This window comes from Telmatherina bonti (genome assembly GCF_933228915.1).
Source record: "Telmatherina bonti genome assembly, chromosome: 21".
Classification (NCBI taxonomy): domain Eukaryota; kingdom Metazoa; phylum Chordata; class Actinopteri; order Atheriniformes; family Telmatherinidae; genus Telmatherina; species Telmatherina bonti.
The window spans coordinates 26600028-26613006 of record NC_136630.1 but is presented as its reverse complement, the minus strand read 5'-3'; the positions used below and the strand labels follow the sequence as shown (position 1 = coordinate 26613006).

The following is a 12979-nucleotide window of genomic DNA, read 5'->3' as shown; positions in this document are numbered from 1 at the left end:
TGATGTACCTCTGAGCCAGTAAACCAGGCAATAAAAGACGCAAAAAGGGCCGGCCTCGTGTCTGTTTTCACACATCATGTCAGTAGCGTGGGCTCAACGCTTTCATGTTGTTGCTCAGATGGTCCCATGACGCCAACTTGAAGCATGTAAAAACACAACGATGTGGCACCAGGAGGAACAGCAGCATATGAATGATGGATGCCTTTTTTCATAACCATAAGACAGGACATCATGACAACATGGATCCATCCTGCCGTCAGGATCAAGGCTTCAGGCTGCTGCTGGTGTGATGGTGGGGGGAGGTTTTCTTGTCCCACTTTGGTCCCCTTAGTCCCAGCATGACATGGTTTAACCAGCACAGCCTACCTGAGTCCTGCTGCTGACCATGTCCATCCCTTTCTGAGCACAGTGGAGCATCTTCTGATGGAAACTTCCAGCAGGATGATGCACCATGTCACAAAGCTCACATCATCTCCAGCTGCTTTCTTCATCATGATGATGAGTTCACTGTCCTCCAACGGCCTCCACAGTCACCAGATCTCAGTCCAACAGAGCAGCTTTGGGATGTGGTGGAACGGGAGATTCTCATCATGATGTGCAGCAACTGTGTGATGCTTCATGTCAACATGGAGGAAACCTCTGAGGAATGTTTTCTGGAGCTTATTCTGGATAAAGATCTTATTCAGGCTGATTGCACCGACAGCAGTCAGAGGAGATATCAAACAGTCAGTTCCTGCTTCTTTTAACATGCAGTTTACACTGACATCTTAAATCTGAGTTACAAATTTTTTTTATCTCCCCGTGTGTTTGGGACAATGTGCATGTTTGAACTATCTATGTAATCTTAAAAAGAACCCTATCTGGCCTTGACAGGTAGCCGTTGCCCTCTTCAACCATAAATGAATTATTTTTGACATGTGAAAATGTCTAATTACTTTAAAAATCTTATGTATTTACTGAGTTTCAGACCCACAGAGGTCGCCATCATTGTTCTTGCACAGTGCATTTTAGGAGCTACAGTATCAGGGGTCCTCTACAGCAGGGTGGGCAACTCCTGTCTTCGAGGCCGCAGTCCTGCAACGTGTTTGGAGGTTCCCTGCTAAACACACACCTGACTCAAATTAATGGTCAATCAGCTGACTCGTGCAGAAATTAATGTTAAGCTCTGCAGCCGTCTGCTAATGAAGCTGTATGTGTGTCAGGTGTGTTGCAGCAGGGCAGTTCTACATGCCTGCAGGACTAGAGCTGCCCACACCACCTACAAGCTTTCATTCTTAATTATTTGCATGAACAGATGCCTTAGTCATTGGAAACTTATGATTTAATATTTAGAAAGGATTTCTTTTAGCAGCTAAAACTAAATGTAAGCGATGCCAGTTCCGTGTAGCACGTCTGCAGCAGCAGCTTTTTAGCTTTTCCATCACAAACTAAAAGTTATGACCTTCCTGTCCCGGGTTACCACGTAGAAAAAGTTAAAGAGATGAGCTAAAACGTCGTGTAAACACGACCTAAGGGGAGAGAGGAAGGCGTCTGCATGAGGAGGGAAGCCTGCAGTCTTCGGCAGGTAGAGCCGGCTGCATCCGAGCGTGAGCTGTGAAATAAAGGGTGTGATTTTAACGGCTCAGAGTGCCTTCTCACGGCGCAGCTTTGCAGGTGCCAGACTTTCCTCGGACAGCATCAGGAATGTTTTGGATGTCAGTGTGAGGGAATTCCACACATGTCTTCCATTCAGGGCAAGGCTTTGAAGCGCGCCGCTTGCCCATGAAGACGGTCCGTTCCGGACCCTGAAGCCTCGCGCCTCTGCTGGGTTTTACAGCCCAAAAAGAAGCTGTCTGCCTTCCACGCTTTTCCCTCTCATGAACCGAATGTGTGTGTGAAGAAGACCACAGCTCATTTGCATCTTTAAACACAGTCTGTGTGTCAGTGCCTTCAGCTCACATCCTAATCATGCTGAACTGCGTCTGGACCTCAGCTCAGCCGCTTGCTTGTGTGTGCATGAACTTTACACGAGCCCCATCTGTGTGTGCATCACATGCACGTCTTTCTGTTTTGTGTTAGATACTAAAGACAAACGTTCCCTCTCTCCCTTCCTCCTCCTTATCTGCTCGCAGGACTTTGGGGGAGGCTTGGGCCCAGCTGAAGCAGAGCCTGGCGGATGAAGCTGAAGTTCACCTCAAGTTCTCTTCAAAGGTAGGACATATTTAATACATAACATCTTATTTGTTTAACTTTAAAAATGTCCTCATATTTTTCGTTTGATGAGGAGAATGATGATATTAAGGGAGTGTAACTATGATACAATCAGACCGTCGTACTTCTGTTGTTATAAGAAGTGTAAATCGTGAGTTTGAGTGTCAGACAGATAAGTATGATTCATAATATCTTTATCTTTATCTTACAACACCATAAATGTGTAAATTAATTTATTTTTAATCTTTCATTCCAACGTTATAAAATAATATAGGAACCAGAAGAGCAGTGGGAGAGCGCAGACCTCCCCAAGCAGCTCATTTCTACCCCGAGTTTTAGTCCTACACACCTCATCAAGCATCAAAACACGCCTTAAGCATTTGAATTAGAATAATTAATAGTCAAATATTAATTAAACACACATCAATCGTGTTGTACTTCTTTGTCTTTTTTATTTCAGCAGTAAAAACAAACAACATGAATATATTTACAAAGCAGTGTGATGCTAAACCCAGCTGTTCTGTAAACAAGAGCAGGTTTTATCTTATCAAACGACTCTGTTTGCACGCTTTTATCTAGTTGTCTAATAAAATTAAAATAAGTTAAAGTTATAAAAGATCTCATTTGGACCTCAGCATATTCATTGCGTCAGACGAAGAGGAAAAGCTTTAAACTCAGCCTCTCGCTGACTTTTTGGTGGATTCGAAAGTCATCACGTTGCGAAATAACGACGTTTAAAAATAACATGACAGAACTTCTCTACCTCGCAGTGGTAAAGAAAAAAAATGTCAAATGTCAAAAATCCACCCAGTAGTACAAACAAACAGATAAACAGGTAAAAAACATAACCTCCTTGGTGGATATAACAAAGTAAAATAACCAAAAACATACCTTTAGTCTGTAAAGAATAAATAAAAGCTAGCATACATATGAACTGTTTCTCTCAGAGGAAACAGATGGAAAGGCTGCAGGACCTCTACCTGGACTTGGGAGGCTTCTTTCCAGAAACTACATCATAAAGATGGTTTTGAACCCGAGCAGAGAAACACAGGAAAACATCTTGCTAACTTTGACTTGCTGCTTGTTTAGCAGAGTAGCACCTAAACAATGCTGGAAATAAAGAAACAAAACCATCTATCTGTGCAAGAAACTGTTCTTAAATCCCTCACAGCGAGTCGATAATGTTTAAACAGCAAAACTGTCAAATAAAAAAGTTGTTCTTGTCTGACATGTAATGTTTAATGAACATGTTTTGCTCTGCAAACCCAACCGGAGTTGTACAGTCGGACACTAAACTGTAAATAAAACTATATTTATTCTTAGCGTTAACATTTTTCTTAGTTACTTAAATTTGTCGACACAAAACTATCTGAACATTTCATCTCTGTAACCCTCCATATCTGAAATAAGTTAGGTAAATAAATGAGGTTTCTTTATTTATTTTCTCTTACTGCATTGCATTATTATCTTGCACCCTTCTATTTTGTGATATTATTGCAATCAAATTAATTTTTTTTGTATTTTGAATTTAATTACATTTGATTATATTGATCTTTAATTAAACTAAATTAAAATTTATTTTAAGCATGACTCAAAGATGCAATGTAATATGAGCTCAGATAGCCTTGTTTTATTTATTTATGTGTATTATTTTGGAGCTAAACATGTAAAAAATATCTTAACAAGTACTTCTGTAAAAAAAAAAAAAAAAGTTAAAAATACTTTAAAGGGAGTTTTTGCTGCTTATGCGGTTTTTTTCACTTCATTGAGTTGCTGATGAAGTTGATGTGGAGAAAATGGAGCTGGAAGTTAGACATCGACGTTACAGCTGGACGGACAGAGGAAACGGAGCCGGTGATGTTATGCTCCAGACATGCACAGATGTGCGGCATTCTTCCAGCTTCTTGGAGGAGAAGGGAAAGCATCTGAGTGGAAAGGAACTTAAAAATGATGGGTTTGAGTGTGACTGCAGGAGGGAGCTGCAGATGTCATTCATCGCTCACAGCTGGGACAGAACGCCACACCGATTAGTGAGATCATTTAACCGGCGATGCGCTCGCTGCTCACATTCAGAGCTCATATGATCCTGTCACATTCTGGGAGCTGAAAGGTATTCTGTTGGTTTAAACTCTTTCGCTTTTAGGAATGAAAACAGGAGCAAAATCAAACCCTTTGTCATCATAACCAGCTCATTATGAAGACATCACGTAGAGAAAAACCGTATTATTAAATCATACAGAGGAATGGTTACAGCGATATTCCCTCATCATCAATCATCATGTTTGAAGTGGTGAAGCTGTGTTAGCTAAACTGGACTGGAAGAATGGTGCCTCAAACGTTGGGATGATTACTGGTTCTATCTGTTCTGGTGCTTATAGCCATCCTAATGGGAAAGTTGTTTATGTGTGAAAGCAACTGGTTGATCTTCCCAAAGTCCAAGAAATGCCTGCGATAAGATTCCTGTTCCCGACATGTTAAAGGCGAGACGTCTGAGCTGTGGAGCAGGACAAAGTCCAGGGTAAGGAGGGGGAACTTTAATCTCTGGCAGATAAAATGGACAAAGTCAAACAACTGACGAGGACACAACAGGAATGTTGGAAATGTGGAGTCAGCAGAGACGTCAGGCTGTGGACACAGTGGTGGTGCCTGTTGACAGCAGATGGTGTGGACATGGACATGCCACGGTGTGGGAGTGTCTCTGGGAGCTCGATGACGTGTGTTTACCTGTGTTACCTGCCAGCGTGCGATGAAATCTGCTCAGTTGTTGCTAGGAGACTAAATAAACAATAGGCTACAATGAGGATAAATCAAACCTTGGGATGAAAATGAGGTTCTGATTTTGTGACGCTTAAAAGATTTTATAGCTCTGAGTGTAAACATGCACATCGTCTCCATCACTAGCTACGTGGAGTGAAAACATTTGCTTCCAAGCAGCTGACATGTTAGATTTAGCTGCAGATTGCATGTTAAAACAAGCAATGTTAGTGTCTGTGCAATCAGCCTGATTGGGATGTTAACCCAGAACGAGCTTCAGAAACATTTTGTTCAGTAAAGTAAACAGTGAAAAACAAGGTAGGAAGGAGACATTAGACTCTCCGGCAACACACTCCTCCTTTCATTATGATCTCTGGGTTTGGATGACTGTGATTGGACCAGAATCTTCACATCAGTATGTTTACATGAAGCATTTTTATTTAGATCAGAGTTTCTCAGTCCTGGTCCTCAGGCCCCCCCGCCTGCCGGTTTTAAACATGCTCCTCCTCCAAAGCACCTGAGTCAGATTACTGAACTTCCTCATCAAGTTCTTTTCAGCCTGTTAACGAGTCTTTAATACATTCAGGTGTGTTAAAGTAAGGTTGTCTATAAAACATGCAGGGTAGGGCGTCCTGAGGACCGGAACTGAGACACACTGCTCTAGTCCAAGTTCTTACGTCCATGTAAACGTGGCTACTGTTGCCACGTTCCCATCACTTCCAACCAGTCTGCCCATTCTCCTCTGACATCATCCTCTGGTGACCTCTGTCTGACCTCTGGTGCAGACAGCTGCTGCTCGCTGGATGTTTTCTCTTCTTCAGACCTTCTCTGTAAACACTAAGATGATTATGTGTAAAATCCCAGTAAACACTCAGATGCTACGTTTAAAGTCACTGCTCAATGCTCGGTTTGTAGCAAGTCGTCTTCATCATGTCTACATGACTAAATATGTTGCTGCAATGTGATTGGTTGATTAATTGCCTATTTAACGTATATATCCAAACTGCGTTATCTAAGAAATTGACTTAATCCACATATTATTGTACGTGTCATCTCCATTTATGTATTTAACTATGTAGAATATAACTATTACTGATTCTGATTCTGATGAAGGCTTTTTGTCACATTTCATGCAACAGAAATGCATCACAATGAGAGCGTTAGAGAAGCTGCAGGTCATTCATTCATCTCCGCTGCTCAGTGTGTTCATCTCTTGTTGCTTCTTCTGCACAGCTCCAGAGCGAAGTGGAGAAACCTTTGCTGACTTTCCGGGAGAACTTCAAGAAGGACATGAAGAGGTTCGACCACCACATCGCCGACCTGCGGAAGCAGCTCGTCGGTCGCTATGCGGCGGTGGAAAAGGTATCATAGCTCAGCTTTCTTTGTGTGTTTGGGAACAGCAAGGTTTCATTTCTGGGTAAAATTCCTCATTTCCTCCATAACTAGAAGTCTGTTTCTTGTCTCCTTTATGTAAATAATTAAACAAAGAACATTTGGCCAACTGTTGACTGTCTCACATCATTTATCATCCTGAGAAGGGACCAAATGGATAAACTCATCTGTTGGGAAATCAAGTATTTGAAGCAGGACAGGAGATAAGATGCTGGCCACATTGGCTGCATTAAGACAGTTTGAGAGTTCAGTGGAGACTGGATCGTCACTGTAATGACTGGAAAAAAGTGATCTTTTCTTTGTTTGTCTCGTCTGTGAAAGGCTCGTAAAGCTCTGGCTGACAGACAGAAAGAGCTGGAGTTGAAGACTCAGCAGATGGAGATCAAACTCAGCAGCAAGATTGAAGAGGACCTGAAAAAGGCACGCAGGAAATCCACACAAGCAGGTCAGAGGTCAAAGGGCAGGGTCTTTCACAGTTTCAATCAGGTGTTTGTTGTTTTAGCGCGGAGAAAGAGTGTTGTCTGGTTATTTATGCTGCGAGCTCTCACAGATCTGGGTGGGAGACGTCCACTGATGCTGATTAATCCTAACTGACTGGTATTTATTCTGGAGCCAGAACACATTAGTTTTTCTAGTTATCGTGACAAAAGAACTCATTTATCCTGTTTAAAGTCCCCCGAGCTGATGTGCTATCTGTTGGCACTGAAAATAAGAGCGTAAACTAAATGGAGCTGGACGAAAACTGAGGAAATGTCTTATGAGCAGTCCATTCCTGGTCACCCATTTGGTTGTGTCTAGGTTGACTAAAGCTGTCTCCTATGTGCTAGCTGTTAGCCACCTTTCACCTGGACAAGTCCAAGTCAACAAGCAGCCAACAGCGTTCAGCAGCATCCAGGCTGATTGGCCGTTCATCTACTGGGATGTTATCCACTGTGATAGATGAATAAAACATTTTTCCTGAATGATTTTTTCACTTCTCGTAAGTTGGATGTTATGCTGCCCACAGAGACGTGACTGCTGTTTTTTCAGAACTTCGACCCCCAGAATGCCTTTTAGGTGAACTTGCCACGGATGACAGGCAGATGTGGGGGGGGGGGGGGGGGGGGGAGTAGCAACAGCACACAAATCCAGCCTCATCTGTCGGCTGGTACCAACAGATTCATTTTCCAGCTTTGAGCTGCAGACATTTGTGATCAATCTCAATAAGCCAGTTCTATGTGCTCTGGTGTACCGTCCTCCCACATTTAACAAAGACTTTATTCAGGCCTTTACAGACTTTGTGATAAGCTTGCTGATAACCTGTGATCAATTTCTTATTGTTGGTGATTTCAATATTCATGTTTGCTGTGAGCCCTGCGATGGACTGGCGAGCTGTCCAGGGTGTACCCTGCCTTTCGCCCAAAGACTGCTGGGATAGGCTCCAGTTGATCACAACTGTTGATGCAGAAAATTTGGCAGTCCTTTTACTTTTAGACCTGTCTGCAGCCTGTGATACTGTCGATCACAGCATCCTTCTGACCCACCTGGAGACACTTGTAGGCATTAAGGGTTCAGCACTCAGTTGGTTTCAGTCTTATCTCAATAATAGGAGTTACTTTGCAGTTTTAGGACAATTTTTCTCCTCTGTGTGTCCTCTTAAATACGGAGTGCCCCAAGGCTCGATTTTAGCACCTGTTATTTTTGCTCTATATATGCTTCCTCTTGATTATGTTTTTAGAAAGCATAATGTCCACTTACATTGTTTTGCAGACGACATGCAGATTTATCTGCCTGTAACCTCTAAAGATAGCCAATCCACAGTAAAAACTATGCAGGATTGTCTTAGCGAGGTTCAGGCTTGGCTGAAATCAAATTTTTCGGTGTCTGAATGAAAACAAAACTGAGATTCTAGTGTTTGGACTAAATAACCCTTTGCTTGGTCATGACAGTGTGATTGGCCCTCTGTCTTCTTACTCCCGCCCCTTCGTTAAAAATCTGGGTGTGATAGTTGATCCTCGCTTTAAATTGCATAAACATATTAGTGGTGTCATCAAGATGAGCTTTTTACAGTTGAGGACGCTGGCTAAGATCAAAGCATATCTTCCTTGGGTTTACCTCGAAAGAACAATTCACACATTCATAACGTCGCATCTGGACTATATGTAACTCGTACAAAAAGACGTGAGTCCATCAACCCAATACTCCGCACTCTGCATTGGCTTCCCGTTGCCTTTCAATCAAATTTGAAAGTTTTATTGATTGTTTTTAAACTCCATGGGACCACCCTATCTTATGGATCTACTGCAGCCTTGTGTCCCGCCCTGAGATCAGCCGATCAGCTCTTGTGGGCTGTTCTGAAAGCCAGTCTAAAGACCAGAGAGGACAGAGCCTTTGCTGTAGCTGGACCTAGACTTTGGAACGGTCTTCCTCTGTCTGTCAGGTTCGCTCAGTCTGTAGACCAATTCAAGTCCAGACTAAAAACTCATCTTTTTTACTTGGCCTTTCATCATTTAAACTGGCATTTTGGGGTACACCTTGGCTTTTTAATATTTTTTTTAATACTGTTTTGTATTGTTTTATATTTTTGTATTTTTACCATTTTTACATGCATTTTATATTATTGCTATGTTATTAGGAAGTTTTATTTTTCTATTTTTATTATACTTTAAATAATTTTATCTGTATTTTCTGTAGCGTGAAGCTCTTTGGTCAGCAGGGGCTGTTTTAAATGTGCTAACTAAATAAAATTTAACTGAATTGACAGTTTTTTAGAGCTCAGGTTTTTGCTCTGCATGGGTGGGACTGCATGGCTAATTTAGCGTTTGCTGTGAGAGCGATTTGTGACAATAACTCGATCGATCCCAGCCCTTCTGGGTTCAGAAATAAAAATAAGTTAGCCTGAAATGCACATAATAGTTCCACTTTAAGACAGGTAATTCAGTACATAGCTCTGGTTCATTTTGTTGACACAGAAAACACTTTTAAAGATGATCTTAGTCTTCCTTTATTTTAAATCTCATTATTTTTACACAACTAAGCTCCATAAATGTAATCTATACGCAATATTTTTTAATCACATGTAAGCAAAGGAGCCTGTAAAGGGTTAACTCACTAGACATTTAATCTCAGTCCTCCTCCAGAGCTTTTTTTACTTTTTCATTAGAGATATTACTTGAGACTGCCTGTGAACCAAGAGCTGTGTTTGGCTTTTTGCATGACTCATAATCCTTATCAGTCCTGCAAACCAGACAGGGACTTTACAGCTATTTATTCATTTTAAAGCAGCAGCAGACAGAAGAGGGGAAACAGAAACAGTCTTTCTCCATCAGTGTGTTTTCACACCAGCCTGAGAGGCGTGGGTGCAAACTGACTCCATTGCCCTTGGGGTGGAGAGACACTCATACATTCTGCACATGCTCATTAATAACCTGACTGCTGAAAATGCCCATCCCACAAAGTCATTTAATATATCAAGCGGATTATGGACCTTAGATAATTTGAGGAATTCCTGGGTTTTTTTTTTTTTTTTTTTTTTTTTTAAAATAATACTTCAAAAAGACATATTGTGAGGGTTTATCTCTTTTCTTTAGTGAGTTGTAAATCTGTTTAAGCACGTAAAACTTTTGCAGGAGAAGCCATCATTTATAGTTTAGGCTTTTATCTTTTGAATAAACGACATTACCATGACATGTAGCTGCAGGCTTAGATTCATCAGATAAATAGAAAAAACAGATGAGTTTTAAGTTGGGATGTGAATAATGGGAGAAAGTCGATGTTCTGAAGCTCAGATGGGATAAGGTTCCAGAGCGGCTAAAGGCTCTGCTCCCCATGGTGGTGAGACAAGCAGAGGGAACTGTGTAATGATTGGAGGATGAGGACCTGAGGGTACGGGAGGGAGTAGCAATGTGGAGCAGGTCAGACAGGTAAGGGGGGGCCTGATTATAGATGCATTTGAAGGTGAGAAGCAGGATCTTGAAGTTGATTCTGTGTTTTATTGGGAGCCAGTGGAGCTGCTGAAGGACCGGGGTAATATGATCAGAAGAAGAGTTGCGGGTTATGATCTGAGTGGCCGAGCTCTGGAGGAGCTGCAGTTTGTGAAGTGATTGATTAGGTGGACCGAAGAGAAGTGAGTTGCAGTAATCAATACGTGAAGTGACAAGACTGTGAACAAGGACGACCGCGGCGTGCGGAGTGAGAGATGAACACAAACGGCTGATGATGTGATGATGATGTGGGCTTCAAACAATAACGTGCTGTAGAGCAGTGTTTTTCAATTCAATTCAATTCAATTCAACTTTATTTATATAGCGTCAAATCACGGCAATGCCATCTCAAGATGCTTTACAGACAGAGGGGAAAACATAATGAAGGCCAATTCATAACAGCCTATATAAGGAAACCAACAGATTGAGTTGAGTCCAACTCAATCTCCCATCCTGAGCAAGCACACTGGCAACAGTGGGAAGGAAAAAACTCCCTTTTAACAGGAAGGAAACCTCCGGCAGAACCCGGCTCAGGACAGGCAGCCATCTGCCTCTGCTGTGTGGGGGGAAGAGGACAGAAAGACAACAGACAACAGGAACTGCTACTCCCGGCCAGGGAGACCTGCTGAGACAGGAGACATACATGTTAATGATACAACACTGTTATGGGGGGGGGGGGGGGGGGGGGTAAAAGAAAGAGATAAAGAGAAAAAGAAAGAAGCTCAGTGTATCAGGAAATGTCCCTCAGCAGTCTAAACCTATAGCAGCATAACTAAGGGATGCTAACCATCCCTAGCTATAGGACTTATCAAAAAGATAAGTCTTCAGCCTAGTCTTAAAGGTGGGGAGGGTGTCTGCTTCCCTAACACTAACTGGGAGCTTATTCCATAAGAGAGGGGCCTGATAACCAAAGGCTCTGCCTCCTGCTCGGCTCTTTGAGACTCTAGGAACCACAAGTAAGCCTGCAGTCTGCGAACGAAGTACTCTACTTGGTATATAAGGAACAATGAGGTCTTTGATATATAGTGGTGCCTGGTTGTGGAGGGCTTTATATGTAAGGAGAAGGATTTTAAATTCTATTCTAGATTCAACAGGCAGCCAATGAAGAGAGGCTAAAACTGGAGAAATATGATCTCTCATGCTGGTTCTGGTCAGGACTGTTTATTCAGCATATTTAGGACAGCCCAGTAATAGAGAGTTACAGTAATCTAGTCTCGAAGTAACAAAAGCGTGAACCAGTTTTTCTGTATCACTCTGACACAGAATGTCCCTAATTTTGGCTATATTACGTAAATGAAAGAAGGCTGTTTTAGTAACCTGCTTAATATGTGGGCCAAAGGACAGGTCAGGGTCAAATATTACTCCAAGGTTTCTCACTGTAGCACTGGAAGCTAAAGTAATGCCATCCAGGTTCATTACAAAACCGGAAAATTTAGCTCTGAGTTTTTCAGATCCAACGAGAATTACTTCAGTCTTATCTGAGTTTAAGAGGAGAACATTTCTAGACATCCAAGTCTTTATGTCTATGAGACAATTTTGTAGCCTATTGGGCTGATTTGTTTCATCTGGTTTAAAGGATAAGTATAGTTGAGTATCATCTGCATAACAATGAAAGTTTATTCCATGCTGTCTAATAATTTTGCCTAAAGGGAGCATATATAGCGTGAAGAGTATTGGTCCAAGTACAGAACCTTGAGGAACTCCATGACTTACTGTAGTTTGGGAGGAGGACTTGTCATTTACATGAACGAACTGAAGTCTATCAGATAAATATGATTTAAACCAGCTTAACGCTGTACCTGTAATTCCAATCACCTGTTCTAGTCTTTGTAACAGAATGTTATGATCGACTGTATCAAATGCAGCACTAAGATCAAGCAGGATAAGTACGGACACAAGTCCTTTGTCTGAGGCCATAAGAAGGTCATTAGTAACTTTCACCACTGCTGTCTCAGTACTATGATGAGCTCTAAATCCTGACTGAAACTCCTCGCATAAATTATTTCTGCTCAGGTGGGCATGTAGCTGAGCTGAAACTATTTTCTCCAGAATTTTGGACATAAACGGGAGGTTAGATATAGGTCTATAATTTGCTATCACCTCTGGATCCAGAGATTGCTTTTTAAGTAAAGGCTTGATTACAGCAGTTTTAAATGATTGTGGTACATATCCTGTCACTAAAGACATATTGATAAGATTTAGTAGTGATGTATTAATTAAAGGGAAAATGTCCTTAAAGAGGCTCGTTGGGAGAGGGTCTAAGATACAGGTGGATGGTTTAGATGAAGCTATTATTTTAGTTAATTCAGAGGGTTGGACAGGACAAAAACTATTTAGACACAAGTCAGATCCTGGTTCTAAGGATGCTTCGGAGACCACAACAGGCTCAACATTATAGGTAGAAGGAAGAGTATTGTGAATTTGATCTCTAATAGTGTCAATTTTATTCCTGAAAAAATACATGAAATCATCACAGCTAAGTGAGAAAGGAATACATGGCTCCACAGCGCTCCGGCTCCTAGTAAGCCTAGCTACAGTGCTGAAAAGAAACCGAGGGTTGTTTTTGTTTTCCTCTATCAATGATGAATAATAAGCTGTTCTTGCCGTACGTAAGGCTTTTTTGTATACGATTAAACTTTCTTTCCAGGTTAAGTGAGACTCCTCTAGTCCTGATGAACGCC

General features: G+C 41.6%; 1 protein-coding gene across 1 annotated transcript in view; it reads left to right on the top strand.

Moving 5' to 3' along the window:
• Window positions 1-12979, top strand: part of gas7b (growth arrest-specific 7b) — an 85870-nt gene that overhangs the window by 65557 nt on the left and 7334 nt on the right. Inside the window, exons 9-11 of the mRNA XM_079260402.1 lie at window positions 2112-2190; window positions 6178-6306; window positions 6658-6781. Of these exons, the coding sequence (XP_079116528.1) occupies window positions 2112-2190; window positions 6178-6306; window positions 6658-6781 (332 nt within the window). The remainder of the gene's footprint in view (window positions 1-2111; window positions 2191-6177; window positions 6307-6657; window positions 6782-12979) is intronic.